General features: G+C 41.8%; 4 protein-coding genes across 5 annotated transcripts; all 4 read left to right on the plus strand.

Moving 5' to 3' along the window:
• Positions 1–253: 253 nt before the first annotated feature.
• LOC146663550 (uncharacterized) lies at positions 254–2,004 on the plus strand. The gene is made up of 3 exons (XM_085416366.1): positions 254–498; positions 730–928; positions 1,021–2,004. Exons 2-3 carry the CDS (start codon positions 739–741, stop codon positions 1,740–1,742), a joined length of 912 nt encoding a protein of 303 aa, XP_085272492.1. The 5' UTR covers positions 254–498; positions 730–738; the 3' UTR covers positions 1,743–2,004.
• A 595-nt stretch (positions 2,005–2,599) lies between these two features.
• LOC146663551 (uncharacterized) lies at positions 2,600–7,762 on the plus strand. Its single transcript, XM_085416365.1, has 3 exons — positions 2,600–2,840; positions 3,461–3,672; positions 3,753–7,762. The coding sequence occupies exons 2-3, from the start codon at positions 3,462–3,464 to the stop codon at positions 4,646–4,648; spliced, it is 1,107 nt and encodes a 368-aa protein (XP_085272491.1). The 5' UTR covers positions 2,600–2,840; position 3,461; the 3' UTR covers positions 4,649–7,762.
• A 1,737-nt stretch (positions 7,763–9,499) lies between these two features.
• On the plus strand, positions 9,500–13,120 carry LOC146663552 (sesquipedalian-1-like). 2 transcript variants are annotated; one of them, XM_085416368.1, is made up of 4 exons: positions 9,500–9,589; positions 10,039–10,149; positions 10,417–10,720; positions 12,544–13,120. In XM_085416368.1, exons 2-4 carry the CDS (start codon positions 10,069–10,071, stop codon positions 12,927–12,929), a joined length of 771 nt encoding a protein of 256 aa, XP_085272494.1. In that variant the 5' UTR covers positions 9,500–9,589; positions 10,039–10,068; the 3' UTR covers positions 12,930–13,120. The 2 variants fall into 2 exon arrangements, with proteins under 2 accessions (XP_085272494.1, XP_085272493.1); XM_085416367.1 differs by having other exon boundaries at positions 9,550–9,681.
• Positions 13,121–15,349: 2,229 nt separating this feature from the next.
• On the plus strand, positions 15,350–18,579 carry LOC146663553 (myosin regulatory light chain 2, skeletal muscle). The gene is made up of 6 exons (XM_085416370.1): positions 15,350–15,506; positions 15,965–16,063; positions 16,979–17,159; positions 17,311–17,389; positions 17,475–17,523; positions 17,609–18,579. Exons 1-6 carry the CDS (start codon positions 15,504–15,506, stop codon positions 17,708–17,710), a joined length of 513 nt encoding a protein of 170 aa, XP_085272496.1. The 5' UTR covers positions 15,350–15,503; the 3' UTR covers positions 17,711–18,579.
• The last annotated feature ends 2,355 nt before the right edge of the window (positions 18,580–20,934 follow it).

The following is a 20,934-nucleotide window of genomic DNA, read 5'->3' on the forward strand; positions in this document are numbered from 1 at the left end:
CACACACAAATTCTTATCTGCAGATGCACAAATATATATACGCATTCTGATTTACAAGTACAAAATATTTATGACCACAATTTGAGCCCATAGGACAGTCAACAGAAACACATTTTTCATAGTGCATGTTTGAGGTACAGTATATTTGAATTTTAGTAAACGCAGTACAGCTTTGTGGTGTTATGTTTTGAGCCCTTACCAGTAGGTGGCAGCAACGGGCCTCAGGAACGCTTCAAACCCATGAAGAGGACGCTGCCGCTTTATTGCTATCGCGCTGTTTATTAAACCGTTTTAACACCTGACCCGGTTTACAGCAGGAAAAGCTTCACACAAAGATGTTCGGCGGACGCACTGGCTGCCATTTTTAATCTACCTGCAGGAATCATTTTAAAGGGAAACGATTACCTGCATGAGTGTTAATATTTTAAACAATTCACGATTGCAGTTTGAGCGGCTGTTGAGACTGCGCATGCTTCATGGGATCGCATTAAACTCAAGGTATGTGAGCATTCGGCTTGTTAATAACTGGTAGTAAAAATGCACTCCCGTTTTTTCTGCTTTCCTCTTAAATAATACATTCTGCTATTTTTTTTTGTTGTTGTTGTTCTTTGTTGCATAAATATCCAATCGCCATTATTTCTTTCATTTATCTAAGTGGAAATGTGCAGAACACATGTTGCATCCTGCAAAAGTCTGTTAAATATGCTCCTTAATTTTTTGTCTTCTTAGTCCTTAAAGATGGCCAAAATTGAGCGCCTTAATGTTCGAGTGGAAAAGCTCCTGTCTAAAGTAGTACAGGAGGTTCTGGATGTGGTGAAAGAAACTGTGTGCGAGTATCAGGAGAAAACTGCCAGAACCCAGAGAGAGAATCAGAGTCTGAAGAGGAGACTGCAGGAGCTGCAAGACAGAATTAACCTGGAGAGCAATGGTAAGAAAACAAAGGATCCAGCTGTGAGTACAAGTGGTGAAACAGCTGGATTTAAACTTTTTTAAAGTAGTTTAATGTGTGTCTTCCTGCAGGATTTGTGCCAGAAATGTTTGCATCCATCCCAGCAGACATGAAAGAGAAAGAAGAGGTGGTCATCCCTGTTGATAAAGACACTGAGTCATTAGGTGCTTCCTGCTTTTCCCCTGACCGTGCAACAGAAAGCCTGGGAAATCTGAAAACAAAGACACATGATGGACAGTCAGCCTCACTATTAAACCACGAAAGACCCTTCATTGCACCTCTGCATTCTGAAAATGACCAGAAAACGAAAGTAGAGCCTGCATCAGATAACGATGGCTTGCGTATTGTGAATTATTTTTATTGCGATCCATCAACGAGCACTGCAGGACTCGGAGGTGAGTCTGCAGTTTTCTACATTGATTCAGAACGTGACGTACAGGAGCCAGCGAGACACATCAGTGCAAACGATGCCGGAGAAGAAAACCAAACCAACACAGAAGTGGGCTGCTCGTCCTCAGCAGAGAAACTGCAGAGAAACGTCCGAAAACACTACAGCTGCTCTCTCTGCGGTCGCACCTTCAGGCATGCAGGTGACTATAAGAAACACAACCGGGTGCACACAGGGGAGAGGCCGTACTGTTGCTCGGTGTGCGGCAAGCGCTTCAGCCAGTCGGGGTACCTCACAGTACACCTGCGCTACCACACAGGAGAGAAGCCGTTTGCCTGCAGCCAGTGCGGGAAAAGCTTCAGTCACTCAAGTAACTTAAAGAAGCACCAGCAGACTCATCTGTGAAGGCTGGTGGGTTTTTCGAGGTCAGCTAAAAACATATAAAGAGGTTAATGTGCCTTCTTCACAGAATAGACTGCCTCTTAGGGAGCACTTGTGTTTTCCTGAGCTGCTGTTGTTGGTCAGATTTTGTTTGTTCCATTACTAGATTTTGAAGCATGGAGTCTGTAGTGTGTTTCTGTATTGTGATCTCCAAATAAAATAATTAGCTGATCAAATTCTTTTGGTCCTTCTGTGTGGTCCATTGCAATATTTGAGACGGGTGCACAATTTCTTTTGAATCAGTCTCAAAACCAAAATTGTATTGTTCTGAATCATCAGACTTAAAGGCACCTACTGGAAGCCACAGCTCATTTCTAAAATATATCCACCAATTGGGATCTCTTCTACTTATTCAGTTCAGGGTCACTTATTTAATTTGATTACTCTGTGATGTTGTAACATATTTCTTTAGCAGGTATGGGTTATTAATGTTACCAAAGACCCAGATGGGAAACTGAGACTGTTTTGGAGGACCTCAGCAATAGGATGAACTCAGTTCTCTTCAAAAAATAATTTGATCTCTTTATAATGTGCCACTGTTAGGAGTAGATTACAATTAGGGTCCTAATTTTGGCTTCTTGTAATAATTCTTGAGGTGCAGAGACAGTATTCATGCTTTTGTTGTGACTTCAGATATAGATATGTGATATTTTATTTATTGGCTCTGTCATGTCACAAAACAATTAAGGGTTCAGGATGGCCTAATATAACAAAATAATTCACAATATCACAATTTATTGTATGATAAGAAGAAGACAGAAGCGTTTCACTCGGACTTTTATTTTGAAAACAACCCCTCTGCACACGTGATCAGAGTTCTGCTTCCGGATGTTAAAGATTGTTTTTGCTGTTCGTGGATCTGCTTTGTTACATGTTGTCAGTTTTTTTTTTTTTAATAAATTATCTTTACAAGTTTGATAGGATAAATTACTTGTCATTAAAATTGATTTATTTATGTATATTTTTGCTAACACGATAGCCTTATGACCAAGTGTTTGGACCTCTGGGATGTTTAAACGGAAAACATTGACATACGAAGCTAACTTCGGGACTAGCTTACAGGTACTCCTGGAGATTTAAAAATATTCTCGTATCTAAAACTGATATTAGTAACAGTTACAAGATAACACTGCCACGTATTTCAGGTTCTAGAAGATGAGTAACCATCATTTTACCTGTTTACAATGTTTTAAATCTCGGACCAAAATAAGGTGAATGTAGCTGAATGGAAGTGTAGTAGGAAATCATTTGATTGCGTTGCATGACGGTTTAATAACAGGACAGGTAATCACTGGTTTCTGAAAGAACAGGTGGCTCTAATTCGTTGTTTGAAGTAACAGGTAACTGCACCCATCAGTGCTGTCATATACAATCACTGGACACTTTATTAGGTACACCTTGTTTGCACCGGGTTGGACCCCCTTTTGCCTTCAAAACTGCCTTAATTCTTCATAGCATAGATTTTATTACCGGGTAGGCTGTGGTGTTTAAATTATGCTTGGTTGGTATTAAGGAGGTCAAAAAAATATTCCCCACAATGAGCAGTTAAGCAGGTGTACCTAACTAGGTGGTTGATGAGTGTAATCACCTAGCGGTAGCATCAACGGTATTGCTTATCATACATTTCTCCTTAATGAATATATAAAAACAGATGTGTTCTCATAAGTGGTGTTTCATTTCAGGATGTCTAAACTTGAGCGTTTGAACGCCCGGGTGGCCAGACTCCTGACCGAAGCCGTGCAGGAGGTTCTGGAGGTGGTGAAGGAGACGGTGTCAGAGTACCAGGAGAAAACAGCCAGGACACAGAGAGAGAACGAGAGTCTGAAGAGGAGACTGCAGGAGCTCCAGGACAAGATACCAAAAGAAAGCACCCATGAGAACACATATAATTTTTGTGAGGAATTTATTTATTACAGATAATGTAACATTTTTGTTCTGCTTAAGGTCTCTTATTCATGATTGCAAATTTCACAGCTGTCCTGACTACAAGTGGGCCATCAGCAGAGGAGTGCGACACAACAGCAAAGCAGGATCGGCGCATCATTCAGAAGCATGACTCGGATGTTATTGCTCTCGCAGAGCAAAACAGCAACCAGCTCAACTATGTCTTGAAGCAGGAGACTAAAGAAAAAGAGAGCCACAGCGGTATTCAGACACAAGCTGAGTCCAAGTTGGCGCAAATGTCCACAGACCACCACAAAGTACAGCTGGCAGATGCAACGCACAACTTAGAGGGGCAGCGTATGCCATCTGAAACCAGGGACGCCGGCGCAGACCCTTACTCCAGCGCACTGTTTGGGTTAAACATGACTGCTATCAAAAGTGAATCAGAGCCCACAGACTGCATGTCATCACAACAACCATGTCTTCAATCTCAGTACACCGGCTGCATGGATTTAAGCTGCAACTCCTCTCGTCACACCTCTACCGAGACCCTCAGGCCGCAAGCTAGCGCCGAGCCTTATGGACTCGTTTTTGTTCGTTCAAATCACATGGCACACAGGAGGCATGGATTAGCAAAGAACACCAGGGCCGGTTTGGACGGCAGACAGATCAGGATGGAGCACCTCAGGAGAGACGGCTTCCACTTGTGCGTGGTCTGTGGAAAGACGTTCAGCAGGGTGGGGAACCTGAGAATCCACCAGCGCTGCCACACAGGAGAGAAGCCGTACGGCTGCGTCCAGTGTGGAAGGCGCTTCAGTCAGGCGGGAGACCTGAAAAAACACAAAAGGGTCCACACGGGTGAGAAGCCGTACTACTGCAGCCAGTGTGGAAAGAGCTTCAGTCGAGGGGAGAACCTCAAAAGACACCAGAGGATCCACATCGGAGAGACGCTGCAGTTGCAGCAAGCGTGTCAGGAGCAGCGGTAGTGATTACAGCACTGAGTCGAGTGCACATCAATAAAATCAGCAGAGTTTTTTGTTTCTTTTTTAGAGATTTTTAAAGGTTGATTTTTGACCTGTGATCCTAGTTTTAGAAACAGTTGCAGTGTATTTAAATTGTTGCTAACTGGAGCTGTTGGAAGGCTCCTTTGTTTGTCACGCTAAGCATGGAGAAGCCAGGCGTCTGTTTTTTACCCTCTTAACCAAATAGGGGAAGTCTTAAAAAAATGCATACTCTCTATATCTGATATATCTGGTATATCATATCCGTGCAGTGTTACTTTGGTGACACAACTCAACCGAGTGTTGAAATTGTAATAACAGACGGCAGCAGATGGGCTTCCATGCATTGTTGTAACTTGCAAGAATATATATGTCAGTGCTCAAGAGAAGGATCTTAAACAGGAAGCTTCTGTCACCTTTCAGCTAATTACATTCTCAAGGTGCTACACAGGACATATAAATAAACACCGGGCATCAGTGTGGTTTACACAGGGTGTATCAAAAGAGTCATCCAATTTGGAAAGGCTGTATTTTTAAAGAAACAGTGTTTCAGTCATTACAGGTGAACGACTGAACAGTTAAAGCACTTTGACAACAGATTATTCCTTTTGATACACCCTGTGTAATGAATAAAGCTAGAAATGTAAAAAGAAAGGCACAAAAGCATGCAGGTTTATATATAAATGTGAGCTTTTCATTTAGATCGAGAGATGTTAAGATTTTATTGGAGCTACATTTGAAACAGCTTGTAAAGAAACTAGAGTCTGTAAATCTTCAGCGATACATTTGTATGGCCTGTGAAATCTAATCGAACTTATGTATGCTAAAAATGTGTTTATATGTATGTCTTGTGAAGCTCCGAGGGAATGTGACTTCTAAAAGTTGGGTTGTGCCCAAATGTTTCATAAACACTGCTGCTTCATTTGAAAAAATTCGATTATTTGCATTTTTTTACATGTTTCTATGATATTATGAAGAACAATAATAAGCATTTTATAAGATTCAAATAGATGACCCCTCCCTGAACCTGGTTCTGCCGGCGGTTTCTTCCTGCTAAAAGGAAGTCTTTCCTCTCACCAAGTGCTTGCTCATAGGGGATTGTTATTGATGGACTTTGCTCCATCATGCTGGAAAATTGCCACCAGATTGCTCTTGGATCACGGGAAGAAGTTGGGCTTGGAGGACATTTGTAGGATAGTCAAAGAAATAATAATAATAATGATAATGGATTGCATTTATATAGCGCTTTTCGAGACCCTCAAAGCGCTTTACAGTTCCTCTATTCATTCAGTCTGACATTCACACACTGGTGGAGGCAGCTACAGTTGTAGCCACAGCTGCCCTGGAGGAGACTGACAGAAGCGAGGCTGCCATATCGCACCATCGGCCCCTCTGGCCATCACCAGTAGGCGGTAGGTGAAGTGTCTTGCCCAAGGACACAACAACTGAGACTTGTCCATGAGTGGACAAGCAGAAGCCCAAAAGCTTTGATCGGCTTGAGAGCTCTGATCATGCAGATCTCAAAAGCTGATATCCTGCATGCCACAAAGAATTGCAGAAGTTATGAAGAAGATGATGAAATGCTTGTGATTGTGCTTCTGTGCCATGGAAACATGCAGGGGTTAAAGTTTCATTCCCACATCTTCGGTTAATGAGTAATGAATGTGCTGCAGTCTGGCGTCCTTCCAGCTGATGCCATGGAGATACTTACTTAGGAAGAGTACTGTAGCATAAATGGAGTAACTGTGTTTAAAGTGGCAGGTAATTTCAAAGAACTCAGCAATAAACACACAAACTGTCTGTGCAGCTTGGCTATGCAAGCTAAAGATACAGCTGCTATTTTTCAGAGAGAGAAAAGTGAATCTGTAATAAGATCACTCAGAGATGGAGAAAAATAATAAGAGGATGACGAGGTTATTTTCAAAAGCTATAAACTCAGAGAGCGACAGTTGACAAGCTAGAAATGTAAAGTTTTACATGTATTGTTACGTTAATGGTTCTTGTTCTGTTTTTGGTTTTTTTATCAGAAGCTAGATCTGTGCAGGATGTTTTGCTGTAGCTGAACGGTTATTTCAAGTTGTGAAACTTGAATTGGAATCATTTTGTGTTATGTAAATGGTATGAAAATACTACACAGTTCAGTGCAGGCTAAACTGCTATGTTAGCAGTGTTTACATCCAGTGTACAGTACTGTGCTGTGTTGTGCTGCTGTAGAGCAGGCTGTGGTATTCGTGGCCACTTAAATTAGGTGAAGCAGTGGTGGAGATGGGTAACCAGGTGAAATATATGATATAAAACTCAGGTAAATTTACTTTGCTGATGCTTTTGCACTGATGAAATTCACCTTTATTTAAGTGAAATTTAACATAGTTTGATTTTTAAAAAAAAAATGTAATTCAGAAGTTTAAAAACCACCAAGGTGGATCGAGGCTGATGATGCTGTTTAGCTTAAATTCTACCTTTCATATTGCCTTTATACCGGCCAGGTGTTGAAATAACCGCTTCATAGGTCATGTTAAAATCACAAAAAACAGTTACTCTATCAGCTGACAGCCTGTACCCACAAAGAGAGAGGAACTCTAATGGTACTCACAATGAAAATTAATTTGTAACTTATTAGTAAGTGATTCATTAGCTCATGCTGCACTGCTTCAGTGGATCTTAGGGTTTTGCAGCCTGTAACCCATGGAAACGTGTAAGAAATAATCTAAATAAGAAATGAAGCAGCAAAGTGTTTAAAACACAGAGTTTTGGCTATACAAAAAGGAAATAAATATGTTCTTGCAAGTTAGATGGTGTGCAGGAGCCTCTTTGTCTCCAATGCTACCAGCATTACAAATGCTATATTGATGTGTCTTCTAGGTCTGACTCCGTTATAACAGTTTCCTGTGAAACGTTGGTTTGAAAAGGAGGTTAACTCGACGAGTTGACCTCTTTCGGTCACCTGCAGAATGTGTCGTCATTTCGGTAAATGTCAGAGAAACCTTTTAAAAATCTGAATTGCATGATTGTCATTAAAGCTACCCGACTTTCCAGACTGATTAAAGGCTTTCTGATGGTTGGACATATGTATTGCAAGTTAAACTTGGTTTGTGAAGCAAAGGCAATAAACTAATTTATTACCATTACCGATGGCTCAGTGAGTGACATTTTAAGCAAACTGTTCTTCAGCAGACTGGTCAGCAGCCACAAGTGTATTGTGTAAGTAATTATCACATTTGCACCCACTTGAGTTTTTGCACAGCATGTGTCAGCAGGGTTTTTCTGCTAAAAACAACAGTGACCACATAACCTAAAGCAATCTGCACATCAACATTGTTTTCTGAAGCGGCGGTTCACTCAGAAGCGTTTGAGAAACCACAGGTGCTGGCACAAGTGAGATTCAAATGCCACGAGAGAATATGCATTATGTTAACAGTACTGCAAAAAAGTCTTGAACCACCTCTCGTTTCTTTATGTTTTGCTTCCAAGCAGTCAGACTTTTTGTCATTTTTTAAATGGTCTTGAGTAAGAGTTCTCCAGGCTTTCTGGAGGTTTCTATTTGGACATTCGCTGCTTTTTCACTCCAGTCCAGTCTTTGTATTTGGACATTTTCACAGGAAATGTTTTCCTTTGTTTGTTAAGCCACTTAACACTGACCTATAAAGCGTAAAAATGTGCATAATTCAAGGGGTGAACCACACATAACAGACAACTTAGCAAAAAATCCGTTTTTAATTGTGTCTGTAGTTATTAGTGGCCTAAAAACGTCATATTTTAACGGCATAAAATATTACCAAAGATAAAAGTTTAACAGGCATAAAATTGCATTTTTGTACCAGCCGGCTCATTCCCAAAGAGCTATTAGCCAAAACCCTGACATAACAGTGTGGTGTGCAGTGTGTCCTTAAACTGGACAAGTGGAGGAGAAATTAGGAAGTAGCAGACTTACAAAACTATCCACAGAAGATAAACAATATCTGAAAATGCTTTCCTTACATAAGAGGATTTATGGAGTGATGAATTAAAATGCTAAAGGTCAGGAGGGAGACACAACAGTGAGTCTTTACAGTCACTGAAACACGGTGGCGGCTCTGTCATGTCTGGAGCTGCATTTCCACAAATCACAACAACAGCTACCTCAAGCTGCATTATAATGTAAGGTAAAGGCCCTACAATAATATGGAGAAACCCCCAACAATCATATGATGGAATTATGGAAGCAGAAAACTACCATCAGATTTGATCCACCATAAAATTCCACGTGGGAAATATCAGCTTGATAACAGCTTCACTTTTAAGCATGACAATGATCCAAGCACACTGCCAACACAGTAGAAGCACCTGGATGGAAAAAACACAGTGGATTGGCCTCCCCGGAGCCTGGACCTCATTGTTACTGGAGCAGTGTGGGGTCACCTTCACAGAGAATGTAACATCCAACATCCACAAAAGAGCTTTGACTGTGGATCAGGGGTGGCTCGAGACTTTTGCACAACACTATAATTTTGTTTATCGTTCATTGTGTGCATTTATGTTATCAGGTTTTCACCAATCAAGAAGACCATTTTCATTAATCAAGAAGGTCGATTTTTGATCCTCATTCGTATGAAATTTTAAAGTACTTTTAAATAAAAACAGCGTGAAGCAATGCAGGTTTTGTAAGAGGGCCCCTCTGCAAGACGAAACCGCTGAATTACACAACAGCAGTGCCAAACTTCAGCATTTGAATTGCTTTTAGCTGCATCAAAGGATCCGATTTTACAAGTATGACACATTTACAACTGATTTGGGTAAACTGACAGGGTTTCTAGCCTAAGTGATAAAACCCGGGGACCAGCCCATTTATTTAAAGTGTTTACGTGTAGCTGCGCTCACCTTACCAGGAAGCGATTGATTGACTCAGACGCTCACAGAGGAACGGCTTCATTTTCCCATTTCACAGAGGTGAGTAAACAAGAACCATGTGGATATGAGAAACTCATCGGCCTCTCCGTTTCTCAACTTTTAGGCGTATTGCCAACGGAGACTGGTGTTGAGTAAGTTTGTGTTACTACAGGCGCGCGTAAACGCCTTACTTAAAAAAAAAACTCGTCTTATTCATGGCGATCGCCGTGTTTTCGGCTGAATACGAGCGAAACACGACTGTATTTAAGTTTCTGTTGTAGAAAAGAAAGCAGTCATTCTTATTGTTGAATATGAACGCCGAGATATGAATGCATTTCCTTGTTTAAAACGCGGAAAAAGGGCGCTTATTTGGCCGCTGGGCGACAATGGGTCATTAAAATATTGTTAACATAACTTCTCCATAATTATAAATAGTCGCAGCAATAACATGAGGAAGTACATAAAGTCTTTCTTTTTCTTTCTTTCGATCTGTGGTGTGTGCGTGGCAGATTTTGCTCCGGGCACACTGAGATGTTGAAATGAAGATTGATGAAAAAGTCCTCACCTATTTTGAATCTTGCAACTCACCTGTGGATAAGGAAGGGTACCTGTACAAGAAGGTAAGACGCCCTGGCTCAGGTTTACAGGGAACCTGATTAATGTATTGTTTTGAAAAACAAACAGAAAGGGTAGTGAGGTTATCTAAAGTAAATAAACTCAGAGGGGATTTTTTTTAAACTGTTTTTAAGTTCAGCTTTCAAAATCTCTGTGACATTTCACCTCCCACTGGGTTGCCTGTTTCCTCAAATCAGTTATGTAAGAAATTGAGTACACAAGGCGTTTGTACAGCAGTCAGTAAAACACAACTGTCACACACACACACACAGGGTGAGATCAAGACTTCCTATCAGAAGCGCTGGTTCGTGCTGAAGGGGAACCTCCTCTTCTACAAAGACCGGCAGACCGACCGGGATCTGGTCGGAGTGATTGTTCTGGAGGGCTGCACCGTCCAGCTGTGCGAGTCCGAGGAGAACTTCGCCTTCTCGCTGGTGTGGAGCGAGCCGGGGCTGCGGACGTACAAGTTTGCCGCGGAGAACCAGGCCAGTCAGGAGAGCTGGATCAAAGCCCTGCTGTCAGCCAGCCACAGCTACCTGGCCCTGCTTGTAGTGGACATGGAGTCGAAGTACAGAGGTGAGGGCAGAAAGATGGAGCGGGTTTATCTTTGCTGGGGAGAGGGGGGGCTAAAGAGAGCAGCCTTTGTTCTGGAGGGCAGCTGCGAGAGGCGTTGCATCACTGTCTACATCAGACACCTGGTACACTGTGGTACATACTGTACACACGCACGCACGCACGCGCGCACACACACGTACACGCACATATTATGATCTCGCAGCATCAGTCGCATCATTATGATCACTACTGATGTTTTATCTATTAACAGAGTAGTAATGAGAGCACAGTTCATTTCAACCAAGTTTTTATTGTTAATATTTGTTATTGATCGTTCTGCTTTTGTTCTAAAGATCGGTCATAAATTTCTCATAGCCACCACAAAATCGATCTCATGTCATATACAGACACGTCTCATTAAAACAAAGTTGAAATGCTCTCACAGATTTGGGGGCGTTTTGCTTAAAAACTGGCTAAAATGACGGTTAGTTTCACCTGTTAAGTAGTAATTGACTTAAGTGGTAATTAAGTTAATATCAGTCATTGAATCCGTTTATGGACCTGATGTCCTGACCATGAGGTGTGAGCATAAAGCTCTCGTAAAACAGAAAGCGTACTAGATTTATGTTTGGTGCTAGAGCGGGCGTCCAACTGGGAGGTTGATGGTTCGATCTCCAGCTCCTTTAGTCTGTACACTGAAGAATCCTCGGGCAAAATACATTTTTGTGTGTGTGTGTGTGTGTGTGTGTGTGTGTGTGTGTGTGTGTGTGTGTGTGTGTGTGTGTGTGTGTGTGAGAGAGAGAGAGAGAGAGAGAGAGAGAGAGAGAGGTACAGGACTAAAATAAAAACTAGATTTTTGAAAAGAAGTATAAGTAACTGAAATGATTTTGTGAATAAAAATGAAAATATAGAGGAAATATCCAGAGTTTCTGTGTGATAGAATTCTGTGACACACTTTGAGTCAACCACCACCTCTGACACGCGCCCTTCTTACAGCTATAATCAAAAAAAGACTAAAACTAAAACTGAAACTAATAAAAACTAAACTAAAACTAGACACAAAGATCAATTAAAGAGGTTTTACAAAAACAAAAAACTAAAGCTTTAGTTCAGGGGTGTTAAACAAACATAAGGCTCAGGGGCCAGAATCGGCCAGCCAAAGACTCCTACCTGGCCCACTATAGAGCTTTGGAAAATGTGAAGGACAACTTTAAATGTTAAACTTTTAACTGTATTTTTTTTTTTTTAAAGTTTACAGCTTTTCCAAGTGATAAATACCTCCCCCACGGTCATTCCTGTAACACTACTGTCAATAAAGAAACAGATAAACAATGAAACAACATGGATTTCTTGGTTGTTGTTTTTTTGGTTTTTTTATTGTATGCTATAGACATTAATGGTTTTTACAGCAGGTTCACAGTAAAAAGAAAAAAAAGACATTCTGTTATTTCCCCCAAATTTCCATTTTATAATTACAACACAGTCAGAGCTAATTTTACATATTTATTTCTTACAGTTTGAGCCTAAAGCAGCATTTCTTTTATCATGTAGAAAAACTGACAGAAAAAACTTGGATTAGCACCTGTTTGCTTAGCATGTACGACACAGTTCTTTATTTGTGTACATTTTCTGAGCATGTAGTGTTCAGTAAGAGATTCTCAGTATTCCAGAGCCCACAGCCGGAATAGATCACCCACTGATTGTAGAGTTAAAGGTTAGATTAAAGCGTCATTGAGCAAGTGGATGGAGCTCTGCCGTACACATGCAGCATGAGCAGATTTTGTCTTTCTCTTCATGTGCATTCAGCTCCTTAATTTCTATATTTCACTGTTTTTTTTCTTCAGATGCAGTTGGTGCACTCTCCAGTAAACCAAGCAAACCTTTTGTCATGCCAAATTTCAGCGCCATCCAGCCTGCTGCCGTCTTTGTGACCTCAAACACCTGCACCTCATCTGCGCTGGGAACAGCACCCAGCCCGAATTCCTGTCCAAACCTACAAGCTCTTACCATTTCATCCAAGACGGCCAGTAAGAAATCACCCAAACTGCGATCGAAGAAGAATGCCAACGCGGTGCCTATGTTTGATCCATTTCAGACGATTGGGGAGTACGACTTTAACCAGCTGCATGAAGATTATGGAAAGGAAGTAAAGGAACTGATTGTCATGTGGTCAAAGAAAGGACACGGCGGTGCGAATGTTCAGGAAGAAAACTTGATAGATTTTGAATGATAAAAGTTGGCTTTGTTTCTAACCCTTAACTTATAGAGAAGCTTTATCATGCATACGTGCACTGGATTAGAAATGTGTCGGTAATATATAGTTGACATAGTTATATTTGTTTTCTTCCAGAAACATGCTGTTTCTTTTTTACTTTTTCATAGATTAGTCAATAAATGATCTATGATCATCTGTTTTATTAACCTTTGTTTGTCACTGCAATGATGTTATTTCCTAAGTTGGCATTTTTATAAAGTCACACACCTGAAATATGACCTCCATCTGCTCCAGCTAGTCTACTGTCTCTATACTGGACATACTATGGCTAACCAGTTCAGGTGAAAACCTTCCTCTTAAGACATGGATGTCAAGCCTGTGTTACACTGTGGGCCACATACACCACATTTTGATTTTAAGGAGGCTGGATCAGTAAAACTGTTCTTTCTGTCCTTTAATGTTTAACTACACATTTACTAAAGAAATGCTGCTGTGGCAAATGAAAGAAATGTGTCCGCACGACTCTTTGGGATTAAACTGTAAGAAATAAATGTGTTCAATTACAGAAAGGATCCTGGTAGCTCAAAACTAGACTGAAATTTTCTGTTAATTCACAGAAAATGTAAATTTCTTTTGTTGATTTTTTTTTACTGTGAACACATTGTAAAAACAGAGTTTTTCCTTCGCACAAAGCTTTCCAGTGGGCTGGATTTGAGTCTTTGGCAGGCCTTATGTTTGACACGTCTGTCTTAACATGCCCGAACAAATTTCACCGAGGACAGAGAATGAAAGAAACTGTGAAACGGTGATATAAAATTTGCTTATTAATAACAGCTTCATTACTTCAGAGCTGATAATACCTGGCGTGTTTATAAGAAATAAATCTGCCAGCCATTAAAAAGGCCTGAGTTAATCTGTAGCTGAAAGTTGGCCACATTTCCATTTTAAATCAGGAATTGTCCGATCGAGGAAACATTTCCCTTTGGGCTCTATTATTATTGATGACCTAATGAGTCCATTTTGCCTCACAGATTTAAACAATTTTACCAGTGACAGGGTAAAAAAGGACTGACAGTTGGCTGGGGGGCAACACAGGCCAAGAAGGGTGAAGTCCGCTAAATTTTAGAAGGGGGTCGAAATGGCTGAGAAACAGAATGGCAGGAGGGCAGCAGGGCTATTTCAGTCTGTACAGCTGTCTTGTCTTCGTGGTCTTTGCTCGGTCTTTCTCCTTCTGTGTCTGCATCGCTTCTTTTTTCAACCTTCGAGCCTACAGCTGAGCTGGCTGCTTATCGGCTTCACATACAACACATTTTTTGCCTCCTCCTTGCCAATCGGGCGCTTCGTTTTCCATCATTACAAAACATTGCAGATAATTTAGGTCATATTTTGCCACGTGAAACGCTACGTCCACGAGCCAGCTAAGACTCTGGATCGCTTCACGCCAGCGTGGGATACCAATACATACATACCTAAGCTGTACAGTTGTGTGATTGATGGCCAGCCAATGATACTCATATATGGGGTTTAGTGGGTGGGTCACTGTCCTCCTATCCTAAAGCAACTATACTGGGAACCTCGAGGAGGAACCCAAATTAGTGCACCCGTGGCGGTAAAGCTGGTCATTTAGTCCAATCATCATTTTGCCTGTTTCTTTTTTTTCTTTCTTACACTTGAATCAGTAAAACAGAAAATGATTCACTATCCTGGGTGTGAGCACCTGTTTTGTCTTTAGTCCCTGTAAAGGTGGCCTCTGTGATCTATTTTGTTCCGCTCCCAGTCACACTTTCAATGTTATTCTTTCCACTGAGCATTTCCAGCTACTTGAGGCAGTATTAAAAGGACTGTTTGGATTTCTCACTGATGCACGGTCACTTTTTCCAGAGACCCAGTGGTCGTGTGTCATTGCTGGACCTGGACCAATGTCCGTCAGCCAACTGTTTTCAGGTTTCACAACTGTTTATACACCCTGATGGCCACTAATGATCTGGCCATGGCCACAAACCTCAGATCAAACCTATCATTTAGACAGGTGATGACTTCAGGAAATGTTAGCTGAGATATTGAGCAGCACTGGAGTATTAATTAATAGAAGGCAGCGGGCCGTGCTGATTGCGGGGTAACTGTCCCATCTGTGTCTGTATTAAAGCAGTAAAGCAGCGACACTTTGCCATCACGCACTGGGCTTTGAAGTCTCACAATAGATATATAAAGTTGACAGAAATAGCCACGACAAAGACTCAGTAAGTAAAATGGGGACGTTTCAGTTGTCCTTTACCGTGTCCCGTCTGTCCATATTAGTCCGCACATGACACCAAAGTCACTGTTGGCATTGAATTCACCTGATTCCAAGACTTCTGCGGCCTATTTTGGATCATCAGTAAACCGATCCCCCCAGCCACCTCCTCGCTCCTCCCTCTTTTTCTTACTATACCCCAGCTCTATTTTCCTGCCAAACCTGATGGTGTGGCTAAAGTTAGCCCCCTATGGGCTAGTATATAAGACCCCAGGCATTCAATACCTACATGTCAGTCACATCGGCTTGGTGTAGGCTTCTCTTCTTGACCAACAACAACCTCACAAACTTGAGAGATGGTGAGTGTGGCCACTTCATAGGGTTTAAAAAAAGTCTTTAGGATGTTGTCTACATTAAAATGATGAGATGGGCGTATCATTAAGATATTTGCTATCTGGACTACCAACATCCCAGGAAGTGAACTTGAAGGAGTGCCAGTGTCAGTGTTATCTGCTGACTTGAGCTAAAGTTCGGGAGGACCTATTCCTTATTATTGTAGTCCTCAACACATTACATAGATTCTAAATTGGGTGATTGTTTCAAAGTTTATAATTTTTTTTAAGAGGGGGAAAAATTCAGTCATTACCCCAAAGATAGATTCAACTGGCAAAACTGCCAATCCAAGCTTAATTTATCAGGAAGAAATTTGATTGATTTATTTTTCTTCATATGATGATTTTGAGAGTTAACCAGGATCTGCTTCTTTAGTTCATGTCATGTATGTATGGCTTTTCTTACACCTCACATCATATCACAGGCACCCAAGAAAGCCAAGAGGAGGCAGCAGCAGGGTGAGGGTGGATCCTCCAACGTGTTCTCCATGTTCGAGCAGAGCCAGATCCAGGAGTACAAGGAGGTAACCTTTTCCTCATCACACCTCAAGCTTTCTATCAGTACCTTCTAAGGTGGTGATGTAACCGAGCACTCTATCATGTGACCTTGAATGTAACGTGAGAGAGCTGTCAGAAGATATAGATCTCGTCACTTTAGCGGCACAACAGCAAAAAATGCCTTCATCAGCACGGCAGGACAGTAAATTTCAGCTCTCCTGTTGACAGCAGTTACCTCTGCTCTATGCTAGCTTAGGAATTCTCCTCGGAGACACTTGCTCCGTGACTCCACTGGAATGTGGCCCAACAGCTGGTGCACAGGGGAAGGGGAGCTCAGGGTTGAAACTGAAGGAATTTGGGGGGTTTTAGCACTGTGATCAACAAGGTAAATAGTGTCGTTATCAGTAGATTATAGAAATCAGGATTCATTTGTAGGGGTTTTCTTCAGTAACAGATCTAAATGAAAGACAATACAATGTCAACAGTAGCTTGGCAGGACCTTAAGAGGCCTCAGAAGCAGAGAGAACATTGGTAACATGGTCATAAGATTTAGTCACAAGGCAAAAGGATGACAGCTGCAATCAATACCTTCTCCTTAAATGTCGCAAAGGGCTTGTCTCACATTCCCAAGCCATTTTAACACCTTAGAAAGACAAGTGGCTGACCAGCTGCCAAGTCCCAAAAGGTTTGCAATGCCATCTTTGGTTTCATTGGGTGATACGCCCTCCTATGTGGAAGGAGAAGGAGCTAACTGCTCCACAGTTACACATTTACATTGGCAGAGTGCCTCGCACAAATAATCATGAAAAACAAGCTGGATAACAAGGACTTGTGAGAAATGTGAGAATCTCAGTTTTCACTGGTTTTAATTAAGTGTTATTTTAGCTGAAGTTTGGCTGAACTCTGATCTAATCTCTGACTAATCTCCCGGTCTGTGCCAGGCTTTCACCATCATCGACCAGAACAGAGATGGCATCATCAGCAAGGACGACCTCAGGGACGTGCTGGCCAGCATGGGTCAGCTGAATGTGAAGAATGAGGAGCTGGAGGCCATGGTGAAGGAGGCCAGCGGCCCCATCAACTTCACCGTGTTCCTGACAATGTTCGGCGAGAAGCTGAAGGGTGTGTTGGCACATATCAGTTGTCCTTTGTATCCTATTTCATGAAATACTTGGTGCTGTAAGGTGATGGTTGTTATTTATCTAAACACTTAATGTTATGTGATTAACATAATTCTGAATTATTATTTTTTTCTATGTCTTTGTTTTCATAGGTGCTGATCCTGAGGACGTCATCGTGAGCGCTTTCAAGGTCCTGGACCCCGAGGGCACTGGCAGCATCAAGAAGGAATTGTAAGCTTATTTGCGTTTATCTTCCATCTCTTCCTGCTGTAATCTTTCATCTTAATCTTAAATTTCCTGCGTTTTCCCTCTCCAGCCTCGAGGAGCTCTTGACCACCCAGTGCGACAGGTTCACCGCTGAGGAGGTGAGCTCATCGGACTTGCAGCGCGATTTGGCCCTTGTTTTTTGCCAGGCTGTAACGCATTTCTTCATTTCCTCTTCATCTGCAGATGAAGAACCTCTGGGCTGCCTTCCCCCCTGATGTGGCTGGCAACGTTGACTACAAGAACATCTGCTACGTCATCACACACGGAGAGGAGAAGGAGGAATAAATCCTCGACATCTCTTACCTCTGTTGAAACCCACACTTGTCCAGACCCTTAATTCTTCCTCCTCTCCACCAATCTCCTCATCCTCCTCGCACACACTCGCGCCCGGGTCGGCTCTTTCTTCTTACGAAAAGACTTGTCTCCTCTATCGAGATGTTCAGTGAGAGGACGGGAGGCTGTGGGGGTGTTTGTGTGTGAGTACCAACAGGGGAACATGGGATTATTTTCAATAAAAAATAATCTTGTGACACCGAAACGCTCTCTCTATCTCTGTCCCTGCCTCTTCTTCCTCCATCTTTTCCCTCCCCTCCTCGCCCATGACTCATTCTGTCCTCCTGCGTTGAGGCCAACAGTGCATGCATCATACCTACATATATATGCATATGCAGTTCAGTGTGGTTGGTCAAAATGTCTCTTGGGTGCTGTGGTGCATGCACAGTCACTTGCTTGAAACAGGCGAGCAGTCTGGCCCTGGCGGTCTGTTAGTCTCAACCGGGCACAGAGTGTTTAATGGATCCCTCCTTCTGTTTGTACTGGCCAGGAGTGCACAGTAAAAGAGTGGGAGTACTGCGCTATAATAGTTTGCCTACCCCTCTCTTTTATTTTGTCACTCTTTAAACACAGGTACGAAAGGAAAGGTTACAGTAATAAGAGGAAAGCACGATTTTAAAAGTCTTGTAAATAGAGAAAGAGATGGTGAAAGACGGTGGTTGGGCATAAAAAAGCTAAACAAAAGCAAAACAGCTTTGTTTTTGATTTTTCTTTCCCCCCACCTCACCCTCACTGCTGTTTCCACTCCTGCTGCTGTGACTGTGTCTGTGTCTCCACTGTAACAAATAAAGAAGTACAAATAAAATCCACTATCTTTCGTACCACACTGTGTCTCTTGGTTTAAGTGGGAGCGCGGGTGAAAGGACTGCGGGGTGACTGTGGAGCACCGACTGACTGTATTATGCATATGGTGAAGCATTATCAGTGGGAACTTTATCCATCATCCCATTTCTCAATATAAATCTATGATCCCAAATCAGGGGTGGGTGCCACACTTTCAGGGTAAAGGTACAAACCAACATAGTAAGCAGAAGAACTGTAGTCTACCTTTGAATCTACTTCAATCCTTGATTCCAATAAATGTGACACCCTGTGAGTAGTAAAACCAAAAGTTGTTGGATAAAATAGCGACAAAATCAGATTTTCAAATGATTTAAACTCACATATTAAATTTAAAATATTATACAGAAAGTTCCAGAATTTTGAATCGTTTTTCTTGAGACAGAATTGCAAAGAATTTGGGAATTTTGAACCCCCACCCCCAACCAGATCAAAAAGAACAAGATTTAGACGCCGGATCGGTTGGGGTCCAGGTTATTAACAACCACCTCTGGTGCTGTTGGCCAGTGGGGTGCCAGTGGAAATGGAGCCACTGATGGCCAAAGACAAAGGAAGACAACAGAGTGAAGGTGTTAGGAGGCAGCAGGGGGAGAAGGAGAGGCAGGAGTGTGGAGATGGTGAGTAGGGACTTTAAATGTAGGAATTAGGAGAAAGGGAGAGAGCTGGCTGATATGATAGAGAGAATAAAGGCAGACATATTGTGTGTCATATATTGGATAAAGGATAGTGAATATGACGCTGCCAGCCAGGAGGAAAAAAGGGAGATCTATTGAGAAGGTTCCAATAAAAAGACATACAGAGGGTTGGGGTGTCTTAAGAGGATGCTAGCTTTAGGGTGAGATGGCGGCAGATGATCCATGGAGACACCTAAAGGGAAAAATGATGGTAGAAGAAGACTATCTACAGTTCCCAAAAGGTTGATTCTGTTCATCTGAACGCAGCGTCGTCAGTGGGAGAAACGTTTCGTAACTCATCCAAGTGACTTCTTCCGTCAGTTGCAGTCTCAGCTGAGACTGAAGAAGTCACTTGGATGAGTTACGAAACGTTTCTCCCACTGACGACGCTGCGTTCAGATGAACAGAATCAACCTTTTGGGATTCACTAATCTGGTTGATTGAGCATGCATGAAGACACCATCTACAGTTATTTATATTATCAGAAGATTCAAAATGTTTGGAGATAAGACCAAAAAACAAAACAAAATGCTGTGGCAAGCAGCAGACGTGATTTCCTAGTGAAAACCATGGCAATCGGTTGTGAAAAAGAAAATCTGCTGTCACTGTCAGTGAGCACAGTTTGACACTGCACTGCAAAATAAAACTCAATCATGAAAAAAAAGAAATGGAAGTATTTAAACATTGTTGAGAAATGGCATCATCTTCTCAGCCATGAGCTCTTTACGACAGAGTCAGTGAAAAGTGGAAAAAGTGGATCTCACCAAACTGGTTTGTTATTGGCGCACATCTGGATCAGTGCACGTGCAACAGACAAGCTATATATCTGTGAAGGGACCATTAAAGCTGAATGATACATATGTTTTGGAAAGCTATATAAAACCATTAAGATGATTTCTTTTTACTGTCAGCAAAACACTCTGCAATGATTCCAACAACACACCTCTGAAGGGAAAGAGTCTGGATGCTAAACTGGCCTGCCTGCAGTGTAATACCTCATTTAGACTGAAAAATGTAATTCCCATTTTCGTTTCCAGGAAAGGAAAAAAACTTTTGCAAAAAATAAAATCTAAATATATTAATGAATTCCTGTCATGAATGAATCCCAGACAAATCTGGTGCAGTTTCTGATATTACTATTATTGTTGTTATGATAATAATAATAATAATAATAATAATAATTAAAGCTGCAAGCAGCGTTATGAGGGCCCTCGCACCCCCGGCGTGTCGAGCCATGCCCAACACCTGAAACCAGCATGTCCGATCTGATGTCACATTGATGGAATTCATGCATTTAACCACCAGTTAACATTTCATTTGGTTCAACCATGAGTATAGTCGTCCCACTAGGTGGCTCTCTAACCATTATAGACAAAGGGCATAACAAACATTTCCGAGCTCGAGTCTCATCACGCCTGTGACCTTTGGGAGAGATTGGACTTTGTGTCTTTGAGTGACAGCATATTACTGCTTTTTGGCGAGTGATTGAAACTCCACGTGCCGCCATGACCACCCCGTTTCCTTGAACGTAAAAAGCTTCGCAATTTAACATCACAAAGGTCTTTAGATTCCACACACTGGAGAATGGTTCAATATGATGAAATCCCTTGGAGGAGTTCGTCAAAGTATGAAGCCTGAAAAGAGGGGAAAATGTTGCCAAAA

Source organism: Rhamphochromis longiceps, linkage group LG8 (assembly GCF_057381845.1).
Source record: "Rhamphochromis longiceps isolate RC_006_pf linkage group LG8, R_longiceps_female_GT1.1, whole genome shotgun sequence".
Classification (NCBI taxonomy): domain Eukaryota; kingdom Metazoa; phylum Chordata; class Actinopteri; order Cichliformes; family Cichlidae; genus Rhamphochromis; species Rhamphochromis longiceps.

Bases quoted from the DNA above. Each gene is read 5' to 3' on its own strand.
- LOC146663552 (XM_085416368.1), top strand. From the start codon at position 10,069: ATGAAGATTGATGAAAAAGTCCTCACCTATTTTGAATCTTGCAACTCA. The intron at 10,150-10,416 runs GTAAGACGCCCT...ACACACACACAG, and splicing joins AAGGGTACCTGTACAAGAAG to GGTGAGATCAAGACTTCCTA. The intron at 10,721-12,543 runs GTGAGGGCAGAA...TTTTTTCTTCAG, and splicing joins CATGGAGTCGAAGTACAGAG to ATGCAGTTGGTGCACTCTCC.
- LOC146663551 (XM_085416365.1), top strand. From the start codon at position 3,462: ATGTCTAAACTTGAGCGTTTGAACGCCCGGGTGGCCAGACTCCTGACC. The intron at 3,673-3,752 runs GTGAGGAATTTA...CAAATTTCACAG, and splicing joins TGAGAACACATATAATTTTT to CTGTCCTGACTACAAGTGGG.
- LOC146663550 (XM_085416366.1), top strand. From the start codon at position 739: ATGGCCAAAATTGAGCGCCTTAATGTTCGAGTGGAAAAGCTCCTGTCT. The intron at 929-1,020 runs GTAAGAAAACAA...GTCTTCCTGCAG, and splicing joins AATTAACCTGGAGAGCAATG to GATTTGTGCCAGAAATGTTT.
- LOC146663553 (XM_085416370.1), top strand. The intron at 17,390-17,474 runs GTAAGCTTATTT...TTCCCTCTCCAG, and splicing joins GGCAGCATCAAGAAGGAATT to CCTCGAGGAGCTCTTGACCA. The intron at 17,524-17,608 runs GTGAGCTCATCG...CTTCATCTGCAG, and splicing joins ACAGGTTCACCGCTGAGGAG to ATGAAGAACCTCTGGGCTGC.